Source organism: Myxine glutinosa, chromosome 2, assembly GCF_964187855.1.
Source record: "Myxine glutinosa chromosome 2, kmMyxGlut1.1, whole genome shotgun sequence".
Lineage (NCBI taxonomy): Eukaryota > Metazoa > Chordata > Myxini > Myxiniformes > Myxinidae > Myxine > Myxine glutinosa.
The window spans coordinates 261,621,947-261,637,848 of NC_136262.1; the positions used below are offsets into that span (position 1 = coordinate 261,621,947).

Genomic DNA, 15,902 nt, shown 5'->3' on the forward strand with positions numbered 1-15,902 from the left:
ACAAATAATGATGACGTCATTGGTCACGTGGTTTGGCCGCCATATTTGTCCAAAATGGCCGATAAAAAAGTACATTCCGGCAAGTTCTCGGTCTCTGACCGATTTTTCGTTTGTTTATCTGTCTGTTTGTTTGTTTGTCTGTCTGTTTGTTTGTTTGTCTATCTGTTTGTTTGTCAGCACAGAATAAATATGATTTTCTCTGCAACCATTGGTCCGATTGACAGGAATTTTTTTTTGCTATCGGTGTGTCTCCTCCTGTAGAATATTTTAATGATAATTATGACATCATAGATCACATGGTATGGGCACTATCTTGGAAAAACCGAAAAAAATGCACCTCTATATCTCCAAAAGTGCTGCCTCGAAAAAAATGAGAGATGGCTCATTGTACAGAATTGTCCATGGGGAATAACATATGTTAATGATGATGTCATAGGTTCCTCCATTATGACGTCATAATTCGACAAGTACAAAACTTCATCGATTAAGATGAAATTTCTTGAGCATCATCAAGGAATAAATTAGTTTAGAAAACAAATAATGATGACGTCATTGGTCACGTGGTTTGGCCGCCATATTTGTCCAAAATGGCCGATAAAAAAGTACATTCCTGCAAGTCCTCGGTCTCTGACCGATTTTTCGTTTGTTTGTCTGTCTGTTTGTTTGTTTGTCTGTATGTTTGTTTGTTTGTCTATCTGTTTGTTTGTCAGCACAGAATAAATATGATTTTCTCTGCAACCATTGGTCCGATTGACAGGGAAAAAATTTTTACCATCGGTGTGCCTCCTCCTGTAGAATATTTTAATGATAATTATGACGTCATAGATCACATGGTATGGGCACTATCTTGGAAAAACCGAAAAAGATGCATCTCTATATCTCCAAAAGCGCTGCCTCGAAAAAAAATGAGAGATGGCTCATTGTACAGAATTGTCCATGGGGAATAAAATATGTTAATGATGATGTCATAGGTGCCTCCATTATGACGTCATAATTCGACAAGTACAAAACTTCATCCGATCAAGATGAAGTTTCTTGAGCGTCGTCTAGGGATATATTGGTGGAGAAAAAAAAGTAATGATGATGTCATCGGGCATGTGGTTCGGCCACCATATTTGCTTTAACACAAAAGCCTTAAAAATAACTAAAACATGTCCTGGCAAGTGTCTGCAATCTCTGATTGCTCTTTCATGTTCCCAATGATAATGAAGCCAAACTCAATTGCCCATATGTTGTATTTAATTAATTTTCACCAAGACGCGTCTCCTGTGAGATCAAAGGGAGGTGTCTTGAACGTCTCCTCACTGGCATCAAAAAGGTGTGTTGTCTTCATCTCAACGAATCCCCAAGGTGTTTGCATAATACACCATGGGCCTAGCACGACACACCACCACACTTAAAAATTGTCCTCACATGACACGCCATGTTGTTCATTATAAAAACTCATGAGACCTTTTCTATAAGTTTGCGTTCTCATACTTTGATATTTTCTCATTAATCTACTAATAATAGTTTTGCTTTTTTAACCTACATTACACATTCACCCAAAACCATTGAGCAAAACATTTGGGCTTGACCTCAAGAAAACTATACGATGAAGTGATTTTGAAGTCTTCACTTATCCAAGTTTATTTGGCTTTTTACGGTGTTTTACGGTGTTTTTACGGCTTTTTATGGTGTAGCCCGTAGGGCATTGCCGTCTGGAACAGCGTCTGTCTGTCCTTCCGGTGTATGCATGTCCTTCACCAACGTCCACCAATCAGAGCTGAGTATCTGGTCACATGACAGGGGCACAGCAAATCCTCCACTCAGCAGATCCAAGCCCAGCTAGGGTCACAGATAATTGTCATAAACACACTGAATCATTGGGTTTACTCTGGTTTCAGCTGATTAAATATAGGAAACCTGGTCTGCCATAAATTCCCACCAACACCTATCATTCATGACTCTTTTCTTTTTTTTCTTCAAATACTTTTCGTACTTGTCATTCCATCCTCTCTATTTCCCATCCTTGCTGTTGTAGAATCAGTTTGGAGTTGGCAGTGAGCCACTGTACAACTGTCTTACGTCATCTTGCACTACCATGCGTGGAGAGGAGATTAGAAAGCTCTACACACGACAACAGGCTGAAGGTCTGTCTACGATGGGATGTCGCTTGTTACAATGTTATTTGCACAATTGGAGCAGCCACTAGATAAGGTGCTCCCCTTCTACAACACAAGATGCTCTTCTTCACCAAAAATGTTGTGCTCTCTCTCTCCCAAAGTGTGTACTCCTTCTCTAATGTAAGAAGGTCTCCTCCAAAATTGTTGTCTCTTTTCCACCAAAGGGTGCTTGATGCTTGATGCACTTTCCCATGCGGTAAATGAAGGTAAAGCAGAAGCACATTATGTACTGTTCCTGTCCTGAGTGTTCATTGATATCTGTATGTTCTGTTCATTAGATGCCAGAGATTCGATGGCCAAGGCTATTTACGCACGTATCTTCAGCTGGATTGTCCTGAAGATCAACCAACTAGTAGCTCCAAAGAGTAATGAGAGGTTGACAGAGATGCGAGAAATAGGTGAGTTTGTTATTACCTCCTCACCCTACCTCCTCCTCACCCTCATTTTATTGATGTTCATCGTACTTTTGTCACCGGAGGCATTATTTTTTCAGGTTGTCTGTCCGTGCGTCCGTGATAGGTTTTCGTTACCGTGATAACTTGAGAACAGCTGAAGGGAACTAAGTCAAACTTAGTGCAAGTACGTATGGTGATGTAAAGATTAACATATTTGATTATGGGGTGAAGAGGTCAGAGGCCCCATTAGGTACAAATTCTGTTACAGTGCCGTACCGTACCGTACCGTACCGTACCGTTCTGTGCAATGGAAAAGCGTCATAAGATATATGAATCGGTCATAGCTAGGGGTAATCCTTAAGGAAAGGGAATTCTGCTTGGATTTGCTATACAGTGATCTAAGTCTCAATGAGGAGCTCGTACATATATCGCATGCAAAACAAGCACATGCGTAGATAATGGACATTTCAACATAGAATATGGGTTCTGAACCTGCAGGGGATCCCAACAGCATGAGCCATAGACAAGAGGTGAATGTTAACCAGGCTGCCAAAAAATTTTTTTGATGGATTGTTAATGAATTTACAATTTGTTAACAACCACAGGAATGCGGAGCACTCAAGATTTTTGATCAGACCATTTTGTTCAACACCTTGGATGTTCAGTGAACGGGCCACATTGTGTTGGCTTATTTAATTTAGTCTGTACGTTCAGTTCAGCATTTTAACACAAGGGGGTGCAAGTTTGCAAATAATATCAGGTGTAGATTGAGAACTTGACGCATGTAATATGCTTTGGAAGAAAGGCTTGACGGCACAAAAAGGACACATGACCCCAACAAAGACCGTTCTGGCCAACACTTCTTTAGCCTTACACTCGACGGAATTCCAACGTACAATAAAATCAGCTGTTTATAATAGTCAGGGAACCGACACAATAAAATTGGATTGAGGATTGTTCAAGATCCTCATCTCAACAAATGTTATAAACAAAACGATTTATCCTTGTGGAGATATATTAATGCAATAAAACAAAATTAAATCCTTATCATCCCATCCACAACCGCCTCTTGTGTCCCATGTATTCCTGTATCCCATGTCGTTACGGAACAGGAATCCTGGATATCTTTGGCTTTGAGAAGTTTGAGATAAACAGGTTTGAACAACTCTGCATCAACCTTGCCAATGAGCAACTCCAGTTCTTCTTCAACAAGGTTTGGTTATTTCCCTCATGTTTACTCATTTATTCTCCCACTGTTTGCTCTTTAGTCCCCGACCTGGTTCACCAGAGGGGACATTAGGTTTGCTCTCCATCTGTCTGTCCATCTGCCTGTCTGTCTGTTCCCAGGTACCGCAAAAACGGCTTAACCGATCGCAACGAAATTTTGGGTGGGTAATCCTGGGACCCCCTGGAGTAAAATAGGCTATTGTGGAGCTGTGCTCCCACGTCGAACTCCAACAATATGGACGCGACAACAAGCCGAGTTTCACAGAGCTGTTTATTCCGAGCTCGGCACGAATGCACTGAAAATGGCTACCACGAGCGGCCATATATATTTCAAATTCAAACAGTATGCCACGCCTCTCAACGGGGCGTGGTATGCAATCCGAGTGACCGCCCGCTGTTTACATCACCGGCCGGTACAAGAGAATTGTGTCCGGTAACCGCTACATGCGCACCCCCAGAATTCACTTGTACAGGGAGAGTCAGTTTGTGGGGGGCCTTAATGACCCGGCCGAAACGACCCCCGGCGATTCATGTGGGGGTGGGAGGCGGCTTGGCGGCAGATGGTCGGGCGGGGGGCTTGGTCGACGGGGTACGGCCCCGCCGTGGAGGAAGGGCCAACCGTGGAGGTTGGTCGAGGTCCAAATGGGCCGGCTTGAGGCGGTCCATGGAGATATGGTCCGGTTTGCCGCCAATGTCGATGACGAACGACTTGTCGCCCCTCCTCAAGACCCGAAAAGGCCCATCGTACAGCGGCCGGAGCGGTCCCCGGTGCGCGTCGTTGCACACAAAAACGTACTCCGCTGTGCGAAGCGCTGGGGGGACATGGGGTTGAGGACAGCTATGATGAGACGTGGGCACCGGGGCAAATCTCCTGGCGGCCTCCTGGAGGACCGAGCGTTGGCGAGCCGTGGACCAGGGGCCGGTGGCTTCGGGGATGGACTCCCCCGGCACGCGCAGTGGTTGGCCATAGACCAGCTCGACGGTAGAAGCCTGGAGGTCTTCTTTAGGGGCCGTCCAGAGGCCCAATAGCACCCACGGGAGCCTGCAGCCCAACTGTCGTCCTGGAGGCTGGCCCTGAGAGCGGCCTTCATTGAGCGGTGGAACCTCTCGCACAAGCCGTTGGCCTGGGGGTGGTAGGCCGTGGTGCGGTGAAGTTTGACCCCCAAGGCCTGAGCGACCGTGCCCCAAAGCTCAGAGGTGAACTGTGGGCCTCTGTCAGAGGAGATGTCCGAGGGGGCGCCGAAACGGGCGACCCCGGTGCCGATGAAGGCCTGCGCCATGTCGGCGGACATCGTTGACGTCAGCGGGACGGCCTCCGGCCACCTGGTGGTCCTGTCCACCATCGTGAGGAGATGGGTGAAGCCCCGCGAGGGGGGAAGGAGTCCCACCAGGTCCACATTGACGTGGTCGAAACGCCGCGCGGGCACGTCGAATGGTGCCAATGGGGTCTGGGTGTGCCGGTGGACCTTCGCACACTGGCAGGCGACACAGGTGTTGGCCCAGTCGCGGACGTCCTTCCGGAGCCCGTGCCAGACGAATTTCGCTGCCACGAGCTTCTGCGACGCTTTCCGGCCCGAGTGGGAAAGGCCGTGGATAGCATCAAAAACGAGCCATTGCCATCCAGCGGGCACAATGGGACGAGGTTGGCCCAGGGAAATGTCGCACAGGAGAACTGTGCCTGTGTCCTTGAAGGGGACGTCGGACAACCGCAGGCCCGATTCCGCTGTCCGGAGGGCTTGCACCGTGGGGTCGGAGATCTGGTCGGCCACCATGCAGGCGTAGTCCGCGCCGAGGTGGATGGCGACCGCGATGGACCAGGAGAGGCAATCGGCCACAGCATTGTCCTTGCCCGCGACATGCCGGATGTCCGTCGTGAATTCAGACACGGCGGAGAGTTGGCTCTGCTGACGAGCCGACCACGGCTATGAGACCTTGGCCATGGCGAAGACCAGGGATTTGTGGTCCACAAACGCCGTGAATGGGTGGCCCTCTAAAAGGTGGCGGAAGTGGCGAACCGCCAGGTAAAGGCCGAGGAGCTCGCAAATGAACGTGCTGTCTTTGCGCTCGTTAGGGTGGAGCTGCCGGCTGAAGAAGGCCAGCGGTTGCCAAGCCCCGTTAACCCACTGCTCGTGCATGGCGCCCACCGCGTAGTCGGAAGCGTCCGTGGTAAGAGCGATGGGTGCGTCGAGCGCCGGGTGCGCCAGCATGGTTGCGTTGGCGAGGGCTAGCTTAGCGCCCATGAATGCCTCGTCCATCTCCTCGGTCCAGGTGATGTCGTGCTTGGCCGGCTTACCCCTGAGGGCCTCGTACAGGGGACGCATGAGTTGGGCGGCGCGAGGCACGAACCGGTGGTGGAAGTTCACCATACCCAAAAACTCCTGCAGGGCCTTGACGGAGTGGGGGCGCAGGAAACTTTTAACGGCCTCCACCTTGGTCGGCAGCGGAACGGCCCCGCGCTTCGTGATGCGGTGTCCCAGGAAGTCGACGGCAGCCACGCCAAACTGGCATTTCGCCGGGTTGATGATGAGGCCATGCTGGCTGAGGCACTCGAAAAGCATGCGCAGGTGAAGGAGGTGCTCCGCCCGGGAAGTGCTGGCGATGAGAATGTCATCCAGGTAGATGAACAGAAAGGTGAGATCGCGCAGCACACTGTCCATCAGCCGCTGGAAGGCCTGGGCCGCGTTCTTAAGGCCGAACGGCATTCGGAGGAACTCGAAGAGGCCAAAGGGTGTAATTACAGCCATCTTTGGAACGTCGGCCGGCCGGACAGGTACATGGTGGTAGCCCCGAATAAGGTCGACCTTGGAGAAGATCACCCGCCCCGCCAAATGGGTGGAAAAGTCCTGGATATGCGGTATCGAGTACCGGTCGGGGGTGGTGGCGTCGTTGAGGCGGCGATAATCGCCGCACGGTCGCCATCTGCCACCCGGTTTGAGTACGATGTGCAGGGGCGAGGCCCACGCGCTGTTCTAGCGCCGCACGATGCCCAACCGCCCCAGCGCGTCAAATTCCGCCTTTGCCACGGCGAGTTTGGCAGGGTCGAGGCGACGAGCCCTGGCATAGACCGGTGGACCAGTGGTTGGGATGTGGTGTTCGACGCCGTGTTTCACGGTGACGGCCGAAAACGTCAGCCGCGTGAGGGCGGGGAACTCAGCGAGGAGGCGGTTGAAGTCGTCCGTGGCCGGGAGCGTGCAGGCTAGCTTGGTTGGTGCGGAGCCGCTCAACGAACAAGCGAGAGAGCTGAAGGTCTCTGCGTTGACGAGCCGACGACGTTTTACGTCAACCAAAAGTCCATGGGCACAAAGAAAATCCGCACCCAACAAAGCCATGGGCACGTTCATCGTGACGAAATCCCACTAGAAACGCTGGCCCCCGAAGCAAAGTGCGACGCTGCGTGAACCGAAGGTGCGGATAGAGGAGCCATTTGCGGCGACCAAGGCGGGGCCGCAAAGCGCGGCCTGCTTGTCCTTCCCCGAGGCGGGTATAACGCTCACCTGAGCTCCCGTATCACACAGGAAACGTCGCCCGGACGCGGTGTCCGTAATGAACAAAAGGCTGCCGGAATGGCCGACGCTCATGGCAGGAAGCGAGCGCCGGCCTGGTCGTTTCCCGACCCGCCGAAAGTGCACGGTGGGCGACACGTTCTGGCCTTCTGCCCGAACCTGGCATGGTAGTAGCACATGGTCTGCCCCGGTGGCGGCCGCGGCGCCGGTCGTGGCGGGTGCGGCCGCATGGGGCGCTGAATCGGCCAGTGGCAGCACCGTTCGTGGCGAGGGCGTTGCCTCGGTCGGACCAGAGTTCCAGGCGGCCGCTCCGAAGTGCCGCCTGGCTGAGAAAAATTTGTCGGCTTCCTTAGCCAGGGCGCGAGGGTCCTTGATTGTAGAGTTAGCCAAAGCTAAGCGTACCTGCCCGGGTAGCTGTCGGAGAAACAGCTCACGAAAGAGGAAATCTGGGTGGTGTTCGCCGAGCTGGGAGAGCATGTGGTCCATGCGCCTGGATGGTCGAGCCTCCCCATGCTCAGGCAGATCGAGCAGCTGTCGCGTGCGTTCGGCCTCAGTGAGGTCAAACGTACCGAGGAGTAGTCGTTTGAGTGCACCGTACTTGTCGGTGGCCGGCGGGCTCTGTAGAAGGCTCAAGACCCGGGAGGCGGTGGCGGCATTTAGCGCGGAGACCACATGGTGGAAGCGAGTCTCGTCTGCCGTGATGTCCTCAGAGCGAACTGGGACTCCGCTTGGGCAAACCAGACGGCCGCGTGCGATTCCCAGAAGCCAGGGAGTTTCAAAGCAACGGTCGACTCCATTGCCGTGTTCATAAAAGAGGTCACCAATGTGGAGCTGTGCTCCCACGTTGAACTCCAACAATATGGACGCGACAACAAGCCGAGTTTCACAGAGCTGTTTATTCTGAGCACGGCACGAATGCACTGAAAATGGCTACCACGAGCGGCAATATATATTTCAAATTCAAACAGTAAGCCACGCCTCTCAACGGGGCGTGGTATGCAATCCGAGTGACCGCCCGCTGATTACGTCACCGGCCGGTACAAGAGAATTTTGTCCGGTAACCGCTACACTATATTGTTTTCCAAATTTTCCAGTTTTTCCAAACACGATTGAATAATATTTACCGATATGAACAGTGATGTGGTTTTTATTGAAATTCTACAAATACTGTTTAGATTTTGATGATTTGCATGTGATATGATTCAACGGATGTTTATATAAATCGTTTAAAATAAAAAAAGCCTTCAATTTCTGATATTTTGCCTTTTCATTTGGGCCTCCCAATTGAAGCCCACAGGGCGTAGGGCGGGTACCGTTGCTAATTATGATAAGTTACAGAAACTACAACTTATTCTGTAGCTCTGCATACCTAAAACAATTTGTCCAACTGTATGTGGCTCACAATTGCTGAATGCTTGGAACAAGAACATTCATTGGGACCAGAAGGAGAAATTGATTGCAAAGCAATTCTCCCTCTTGGTAATTTTCTTGTTTGTTCAAATAGTCTTTTTCCTTTAAATTTGCACAATTGTAGTGCAGCTGCAAATACATTCCTTGAAGTGCTTAACATAACATCAATGAACATAACAATCGAACCTGTGGGATTTTGAACTTGTAACCACGTTAGTAGCTTACACCCCACTGTACTCGGATTGTACAGGCCGCACCCAAGTTGCATCACTGCGTTTCGCCTTCCATTGAGTGCAGGTGAAAATGTAAACATTGTGTCATTTGTGAGGGGCAGAATATGAGTCCAGCACACTTTGATAAATCCTTTCACGAAATCTGATCATGTACTTGTTTCCTTTGCAGCACGTGTTCCAGTTGGAGCAGGAGGCCTACCAGCAAGAGGGCATTGAGTGCGACTTATTTTTGTACGAAGATAACAAGCCATTACTGGTAGAGGCAACAACTTTCCCTTCTCATGTTGAACAATGGCCATTGTTATTGAAATAATTAGTGACGTTCAAGCAAAGAAGTTCATTATTGGACATAGGGCGTAGGGCGGGTATATATGGGGCGGGTATATGGATGGGTATATGGATGGGTATATGGATGGGTACTGTCTTTCCCTCGTGGTCCCCCTGTGCTGTGTTCCTGGATGTCTTTTTGTTGAATGTGTTTTAATGAATGTTTCCCTCTGTGCTGTCTTTCCCTCGTGGCCCCCCTGTACTGTCTTTCCCTCACGATCCCCCTGTACTGTCTTTCCCTCGCGGTCCCCCTGTACTGTCTTTCCCTCGTGGTCCCCCTGTACTGTGTTCCTGGATGTCTTTTTGTTGAATGTGTTTTAATGAATGTTTCCCCCTGTACTGTCTTTCCCTCGCGGTCCCCCTGTACTGTCTTTCCCTCACGATCCCCCTGTACTGTCTTTCCCTCGCGGTCCCCCTGTACTGTCTTTCCCTCACGATCCCCCTGTACTGTCTTTCCCTCGCGGTCCCCCTGTACTGTCTTTCCCTCGTGGTCCCCCTGTGCTGTGTTCCTGGATGTCTTTTTGTTGAATGTGTTTTAATGAATGTTTCCCCCTGTGCTGTCTTTCCCTTGCGGTCCCCCTGTACTGTCTTTCCCTCGTGGTCCCCCTGTACTGTCTTTCCCTCGCGGTCCCCCTGTACTGTCTTTCCCTCGTGGTCCCCCTGTGCTGTGTTCCTGGATGTCTTTTTGTTGAATGTGTTTTAATGAATGTTTCCCCCTGTACTGTCTTTCCCTCGCGGTCCCCCTGTACTGTCTTTCCCTCGTGGTCCCCCTATACTGTCTTTCCCTCACGGTCCCCCTGTACTGTCTTTCCCTCGTGGTTCCCCTGTACTGTGTTCCTGGATGTCTTTTTGTTGAATGTGTTTTAATGAATGTTTCCCCCTGTACTGTCTTTCCCTCACGGTCCCCCTGTCTTTCCCTCACGGTCCCCCTGTCTTTCCCTCACGGTCCCCCTGTCTTTCCCTCACGGTCCCCCTGTCTTTCCCTCACGGTCCCCCTGTCTTTCCCTCACGGTCCCCCTGTACTGTGTTCCTGGATGTCTTTTTGTTGAATGTGTTTTAATGAATGTTTCCCCCTGTACTGTCTTTCCCTCACGGTCCCCCTGTCTTTCCCTCACGGTCCCCCTGTCTTTCCCTCACGGTCCCCCTGTCTTTCCCTCACGGTCCCCCTGTCTTTCCCTCACGGTCCCCCTGTCTTTCCCTCATGGTCCCCCTGTACTGTCTTTCCCTCGTGGTCCCCCTGTACTGTGTTCCTGGATGTCTTTTTGTTGAATGTGTTTTAATGAATGTTTCCCCCTGTGCTGTCTTTCCCTCACGGTCCCCCTGTACTGTCTTTCCCTCGCGGTGCCCCTGTACTGTCTTTCCCTCGTGGTGCCCCTGTACTGTGTTCCTGGATGTCTTTTTGTTGAATGTGTTTTAATGAATGTTTCCCCCTGTGCTGTCTTTCCCTCGCGATCCCCCTGTACTGTCTTTCCCTCACGGTCCCCCTGTGCTGTCTTTCCCTCGTGGTCCCCCTGTGCTGTCTTTCCCTCGTGGTCCCCCTGTACTGTCTTTCCCTCGCGGTGCCCCTGTACTGTCTTTCCCTCGCGGTGCCCCTGTACTGTCTTTCCCTCGTGGTGCCCCTGTACTGTGTTCCTGGATGTCTTTTTGTTGAATGTGTTTTAATGAATGTTTCCCCCTGTGCTGTCTTTCCCTCATGGTCCCCCTGTACTGTCTTTCCCTTGCGGTGCCCCTGTACTGTCTTTCCCTCATGGTGCCCCTGTACTGTGTTCCTGGATGTCTTTTTGTTGAATGTGTTTTAATGAATGTTTCCCCCTGTGCTGTCTTTCCCTCGCGATCCCCCTGTGCTGTCTTTCCCTCACGGTCCCCCTGTGCTGTCTTTCCCTCGTGGTGCCCCTGTACTGTGTTCCTGGATGTCTTTTTGTTGAATGTGTTTTAATGAATGTTTCCCCCTGTGCTGTCTTTCCCTCGTGGTTGTCAGCTCTTTCACGAGCCTCGATTCAGTATTAAAAAAATAAAATAAAATATAGCAATAGAGCGTTTCTTGTGCGTAATCAACAAATCCACTTATTTACAAGGCGTCTTATTTACTTTTCAGTTAGACATTCACAGTCTGTTATATATTGATTATATAGGGGGAGGGTTATAATGAGACAAGATGGTGAGTGTACTCATCTATATACATATTTCCAAGTGTTTGTGCGTTTGTGCATATGTACGTTATCCTTTCATGACCGAACCGTAGCATCTCGAGGCCCAAATTTTGGGTGTAGATGGTTCCGAGTCTCGGCAAGGTTTTAAGCTACCTCATGTTGGCCTTGACGTCCGTTTTGAGTCCAGTATAAAGTGTATATTGGGATGTGGGGTTAGGCAGTGCTGCTGCCACCCCACAGGTAAAATGTATCCATCATGAGGCCAATAACCCCATAGCTTTTCAATGTCCATTACATCCTAAAACCACCACCAGGAAGAGCTCACCAAGCTTCCACCCCCCTCCCCCCCCCCGCCCCCCTCCCTGCGCAGCACCGGGTAGCCCCTGATAGGTTATAATATTTGTAAATCCTAGTTGTAGGCAGAATTGAGACGACCAATAACAAATCAAAAGTGTCATGTTAGTGCACGAACATCGTATTGACGAGGTACTCATTCTCTTTGTTATGTCTACTTGAACTCAGGATCTCTTTCTGGGGAAACCGATTGGTTTAATGGCTTTGATGGATGAAGAAAGTCGTTTTCCAAGGGTATGAATGCAGACGCATCTTTACCTGTTACACAAGCACGTTTCAACAATTTCATAAACTCAACAATTCCATAAACGGCTTTTTAGAGGTTGAAGATTCATATTTTACCTTGGGAGTAATTTTATTTGCATTAGCGAAGGCTTGAAGCAAAACATGTCTGTAGGTGACGCAGGAACCCAAAGTCGCCCTCTAATGAAAATTGTCGGGAAAAAATCCAAGCAAAATGTTTTCTGCCACTTGGCGTGATTGTTCCAAAGAGTGGTGATTCTGCTTGTTTTTAATTTTCAGGGATCAGACGTGACATTTGTGGAGAAGCTGAATCAAAACTTCTCAAACAACACAAACTACGAGGTTGTGCAGGGAGTGAAGGGTGACCCTAAATTTGCAGTTAAACACTATGCAGGAAAGGTACGTATCCATGCTTTGTTCATTCCACATATTGTTTTGCTGTGTTGTAGTACACTAGTAGAGCACCCATCTCCCAAATGGTCAAGGGTCCAAACTGTCTCATCTGTTTGAAAGGTGTAAGTGGTCCAAAGAGACTTGAGTGGTGGAAAGGTCTAAAGGTTCTAGGTGTCGAAAGGGTGTAAAAGGTCTAAAGGTTGAAGGGATCTAAATGTGTTAGGGGGCGAGGAAGGGGGGAGGGGAGACGGGAAGTGGGGAGGAGGGGGGAGGGGGAGGGGGGGAAAGGGGAGGGGGGTGAGTGGAGGATTGGGGGAAGGGGGAAGCGGGGGATGGGGGGGAGGGGTGGAGGCAGGAGAGGAAGGGGGGGAGGCAGGAGAGGAAGGGGGGTTCATCACCTTTTTGTTAAATATATGCTGGTAAATGTGGCGTTCATCCCGTTTCTGTGTTAAGTGTGATGCTGAACAGGAAGAAGAAGCTGTACTACCAACTTCGTACACTTCCGGAATTGTTTGATTTATTTGTATTCAAATGTTTGGTGATTCTTTTGTATTTATTTATGCGAATGTGTCCTTGTATATAACTGTCATTAATTAAAAAGGCTTCCGCAATATCGAGTGATTATTTTTTTTTAACTACAAAAAAACGAATGTTTTTTTTTTTTTTTTTTTTTTTGCCTAAACACTCCCAAGTACTCACTGATGAACCTCTGAAAGTTTGACGAAGATCCGTTTAGCCATCTCTGAGAAAAATAGCGCCACACACAGACAGACATCTCTCTTAAATATATACAGACTTGGCATTTAATATGGAATATTTTTTTGTGGGGGTGAACTTACTTTTCAAGATAACTTAGAACCAAAAGTTCATTTGAATTATGTTGAAATTATTCTAGATTTTGTTAATGTGACCTGTAAAAGAAACAAAAACCACATTTGACATTTCGAAACAAATAAATTGATCCTTGAAAGTGATGTAAACTGATATCGAACTCAATTCACGGACAGAACTGTGTTAAACGTCTGTGCGTTTTCCAGAAGTATCTTTTTATTTTGCACATTAGCCAAAAATTTTTTTAACAAATACAAAAGTTCAATTACGACTGGGATTACGGACAGTAAAATTAAAGTTCAGTACTTTGTGTAACCCCCACGAGCATTCAGGAGAGCACGTACACGTTGAGGCATGCTGTTCACGAGATTTGCCAACGTTTGGACAGGAACCGTTTGCCATACAGTTACAATAGCCTGCTGCTGGTCCAAGTTGTCGATTTGACGCGTTAATTCTGCCCACAAGTTCTCTATCGGATTCACATCCAGGGACATGGCAGGCCACTCCATATGCTCTACACCACGGTCAGCAAGAAAGTGTTGGATCATGCGAGCACGATGAGGCCGTGCATTGTCATCTTGGAAGACAAAGTTTCCTCGAAAGGCTGCACGAACAAATGAAAGCAATATTTCTTCCAGAATGGCCCTGTGCTTGAACTGGTTCAGGTTTCCATTCAGAACAACCAGGTCAGTTTTGCCCCCTGCATGAAAAGCAGCCCAAACGGTCACCCCACCACCTCCAGCTTGGACTCTTGGCACTATACAATCTTCGTTGTAGACTTCATGCACTTGTCTGCGCACTCGGACGCGGCCATCTTGATGATAGACCAGAAATCCAGACTTGTTACTGAAGATCACGTGATTCCAGTGTCCTGGCTGCCATTTGCAGTGCTCTCTGGCCCACTGCAATCGGCGCTGGCAGTGTTGTTTGGTCAGACGTGGCTTTCTCAGGGGACGCCTGGCACGATAGCCTGCTTGAACCAGTCGTTGGTTGACTAGCCTTCTGGATACAGGCACATTTGTCAGTTGCTGCCACTCAGCCCTAAGCTGATTAGCTGACTTGGTACGGCCATTGCGGACTAACCGGTGCAGCTGGCGATCATCCCTCCTTGTGGTTCTGCGGGGACGTCCTGGCCTCGGTATTGGAGTAGGGACACCCCTCTGAGCATTTCGTTTCAGGATCTTTGACACCTGACCTTGAGTGATGCCATACTGCCGAGCAATAGCATGCTGTTTCATGCCGGAATTTCGTAAAGCCACCACTAAATGACAAACAGCATTGTCGAGTTGACGGACCATCTCCAGGGGAAGCGGCAATAACTTTTGTAGACGTGCAGCAGTTGTTTTCCACTAATACAGAACGCAACAACCCTTATATACCCGATTGTGAAGCCAATCGTCAAATGTACCTGTCCGTACATTTTGTCACGCCACCTGTGATATAATCCTGTTATTGACTTCTTGCTGCGACAGACAATCAGTGACATGTTTCTTTTAACAAAGAAATCACCGAAGCGTAAAAGAAACTCACCAGATTGATATACCGAGTTCAGAAAGTAAACCCAAGTCAACAAAAAAAAAAAATTCCATATTAAATGCCAAGTCTGTAGTAGATGTAGATAACAAGATATGAATATTCATCACTGTGGTGTGTGACATGGTAATAGGGAATACTTTGCACCATGTTGAAAATTGAAACATGGTGCACCAAAGTAGTGCGAAGATTATTTTCTTCTTTTAATTATATTTTTTACATTTTGAACTAAGGTTCATGGAGGAGCTGGTGCATATCTCACATTCAAGACAAAGACATTAATAAACGTCAATGTACTTTTACATTAATTACAAGAACATTAGTTTACAATCGATAGACGCACAAGGTGTGCAGGATTTTAACCTGGGTTCCCTGCATCAGGAGCCTGGGGTTCAGATGGGAACATGAACAGGTCAAACATTTAAACTCTCAAAGCCATGTAATTATCTTGTTCCTTTGAATACAAAACACTCTCCCGGTGCTTGCTCGTCATCCCAATGGCTCCGTGTACCCCTTTGGTACAATTTGGATGTTTAATGTGATGTAAAAGTCATGACTGTTCCATCTTGACAATAGGTGATTACCGCCACCACTGAAGGTGCATGGAGGTTATGTTTTCACCCCTTTGTTTGTCTGGCTGTCTGTCTGTGAGCAGGATATCTCAAAAGTAATGAACGGATTTGGACGAAACTTAGTGGGCAGGTTGGGTGTGTGACAAGGACTAATCGATTTGAATGTGGTGAAGATCTGGATGCTTTAATTACCCTGCGCTCGTGAAGCAAAAAGCAGGGTTAGGCATTCGGGTGCGTCTGTATGTGTGGCATGTGTGCGTACGTGTCTGCATTTTAAAAATTCATTTTCTTGGCAACCGTTGGTCCGATTGACACGAGATGTTACCATAGGAGTGGCTCTGCCTATATATATTTTTATTCATAATTATGACGTCATAGGTGACATGGTATGGACGGCATCTTGGAAAAAAGGTTACACCTCCATATCTTCGCAACTGCTCATTGGAAAAGATTGAAACAAGGCTCATTGCCAAGTTCTCCCCATGGGGAATAAGATATGTTAATGGTGATGTCATTAGTGCCTTCAATATGACATCATATTTCGACAAGTACAAGTACAATGCTTA

The 15,902-nt window shown here is 48.5% G+C and overlaps 1 protein-coding gene and 1 long non-coding RNA gene across 3 annotated transcripts in view; one reads left to right on the top strand and one right to left on the bottom strand.

Annotated features, from left to right (window-relative positions):
* The window catches only part of LOC144890746 (uncharacterized), a 388,459-nt gene that overhangs the window by 100,124 nt on the left and 272,433 nt on the right, over positions 1-15,902 (bottom strand). The gene's annotated exons all lie outside the window — the stretch shown is intronic.
* LOC137420592 (myosin-IIIb) overlaps positions 1-15,902 on the top strand; it is a 103,666-nt gene that overhangs the window by 45,536 nt on the left and 42,228 nt on the right. Inside the window, exons 10-15 of one of the 2 annotated variants that reach the window (XM_078772499.1) lie at positions 2,024-2,132; positions 2,444-2,563; positions 3,673-3,773; positions 9,103-9,189; positions 11,933-11,998; positions 12,287-12,406. In XM_078772499.1, the coding sequence (XP_078628625.1) occupies positions 2,024-2,132; positions 2,444-2,563; positions 3,673-3,773; positions 9,103-9,189; positions 11,933-11,998; positions 12,287-12,406 (603 nt within the window). The remainder of the gene's footprint in view (positions 1-2,023; positions 2,133-2,443; positions 2,564-3,672; positions 3,774-9,102; positions 9,190-11,932; positions 11,999-12,286; positions 12,407-15,902) is intronic. The other variant, XM_078772500.1, reaches the window with a different exon arrangement.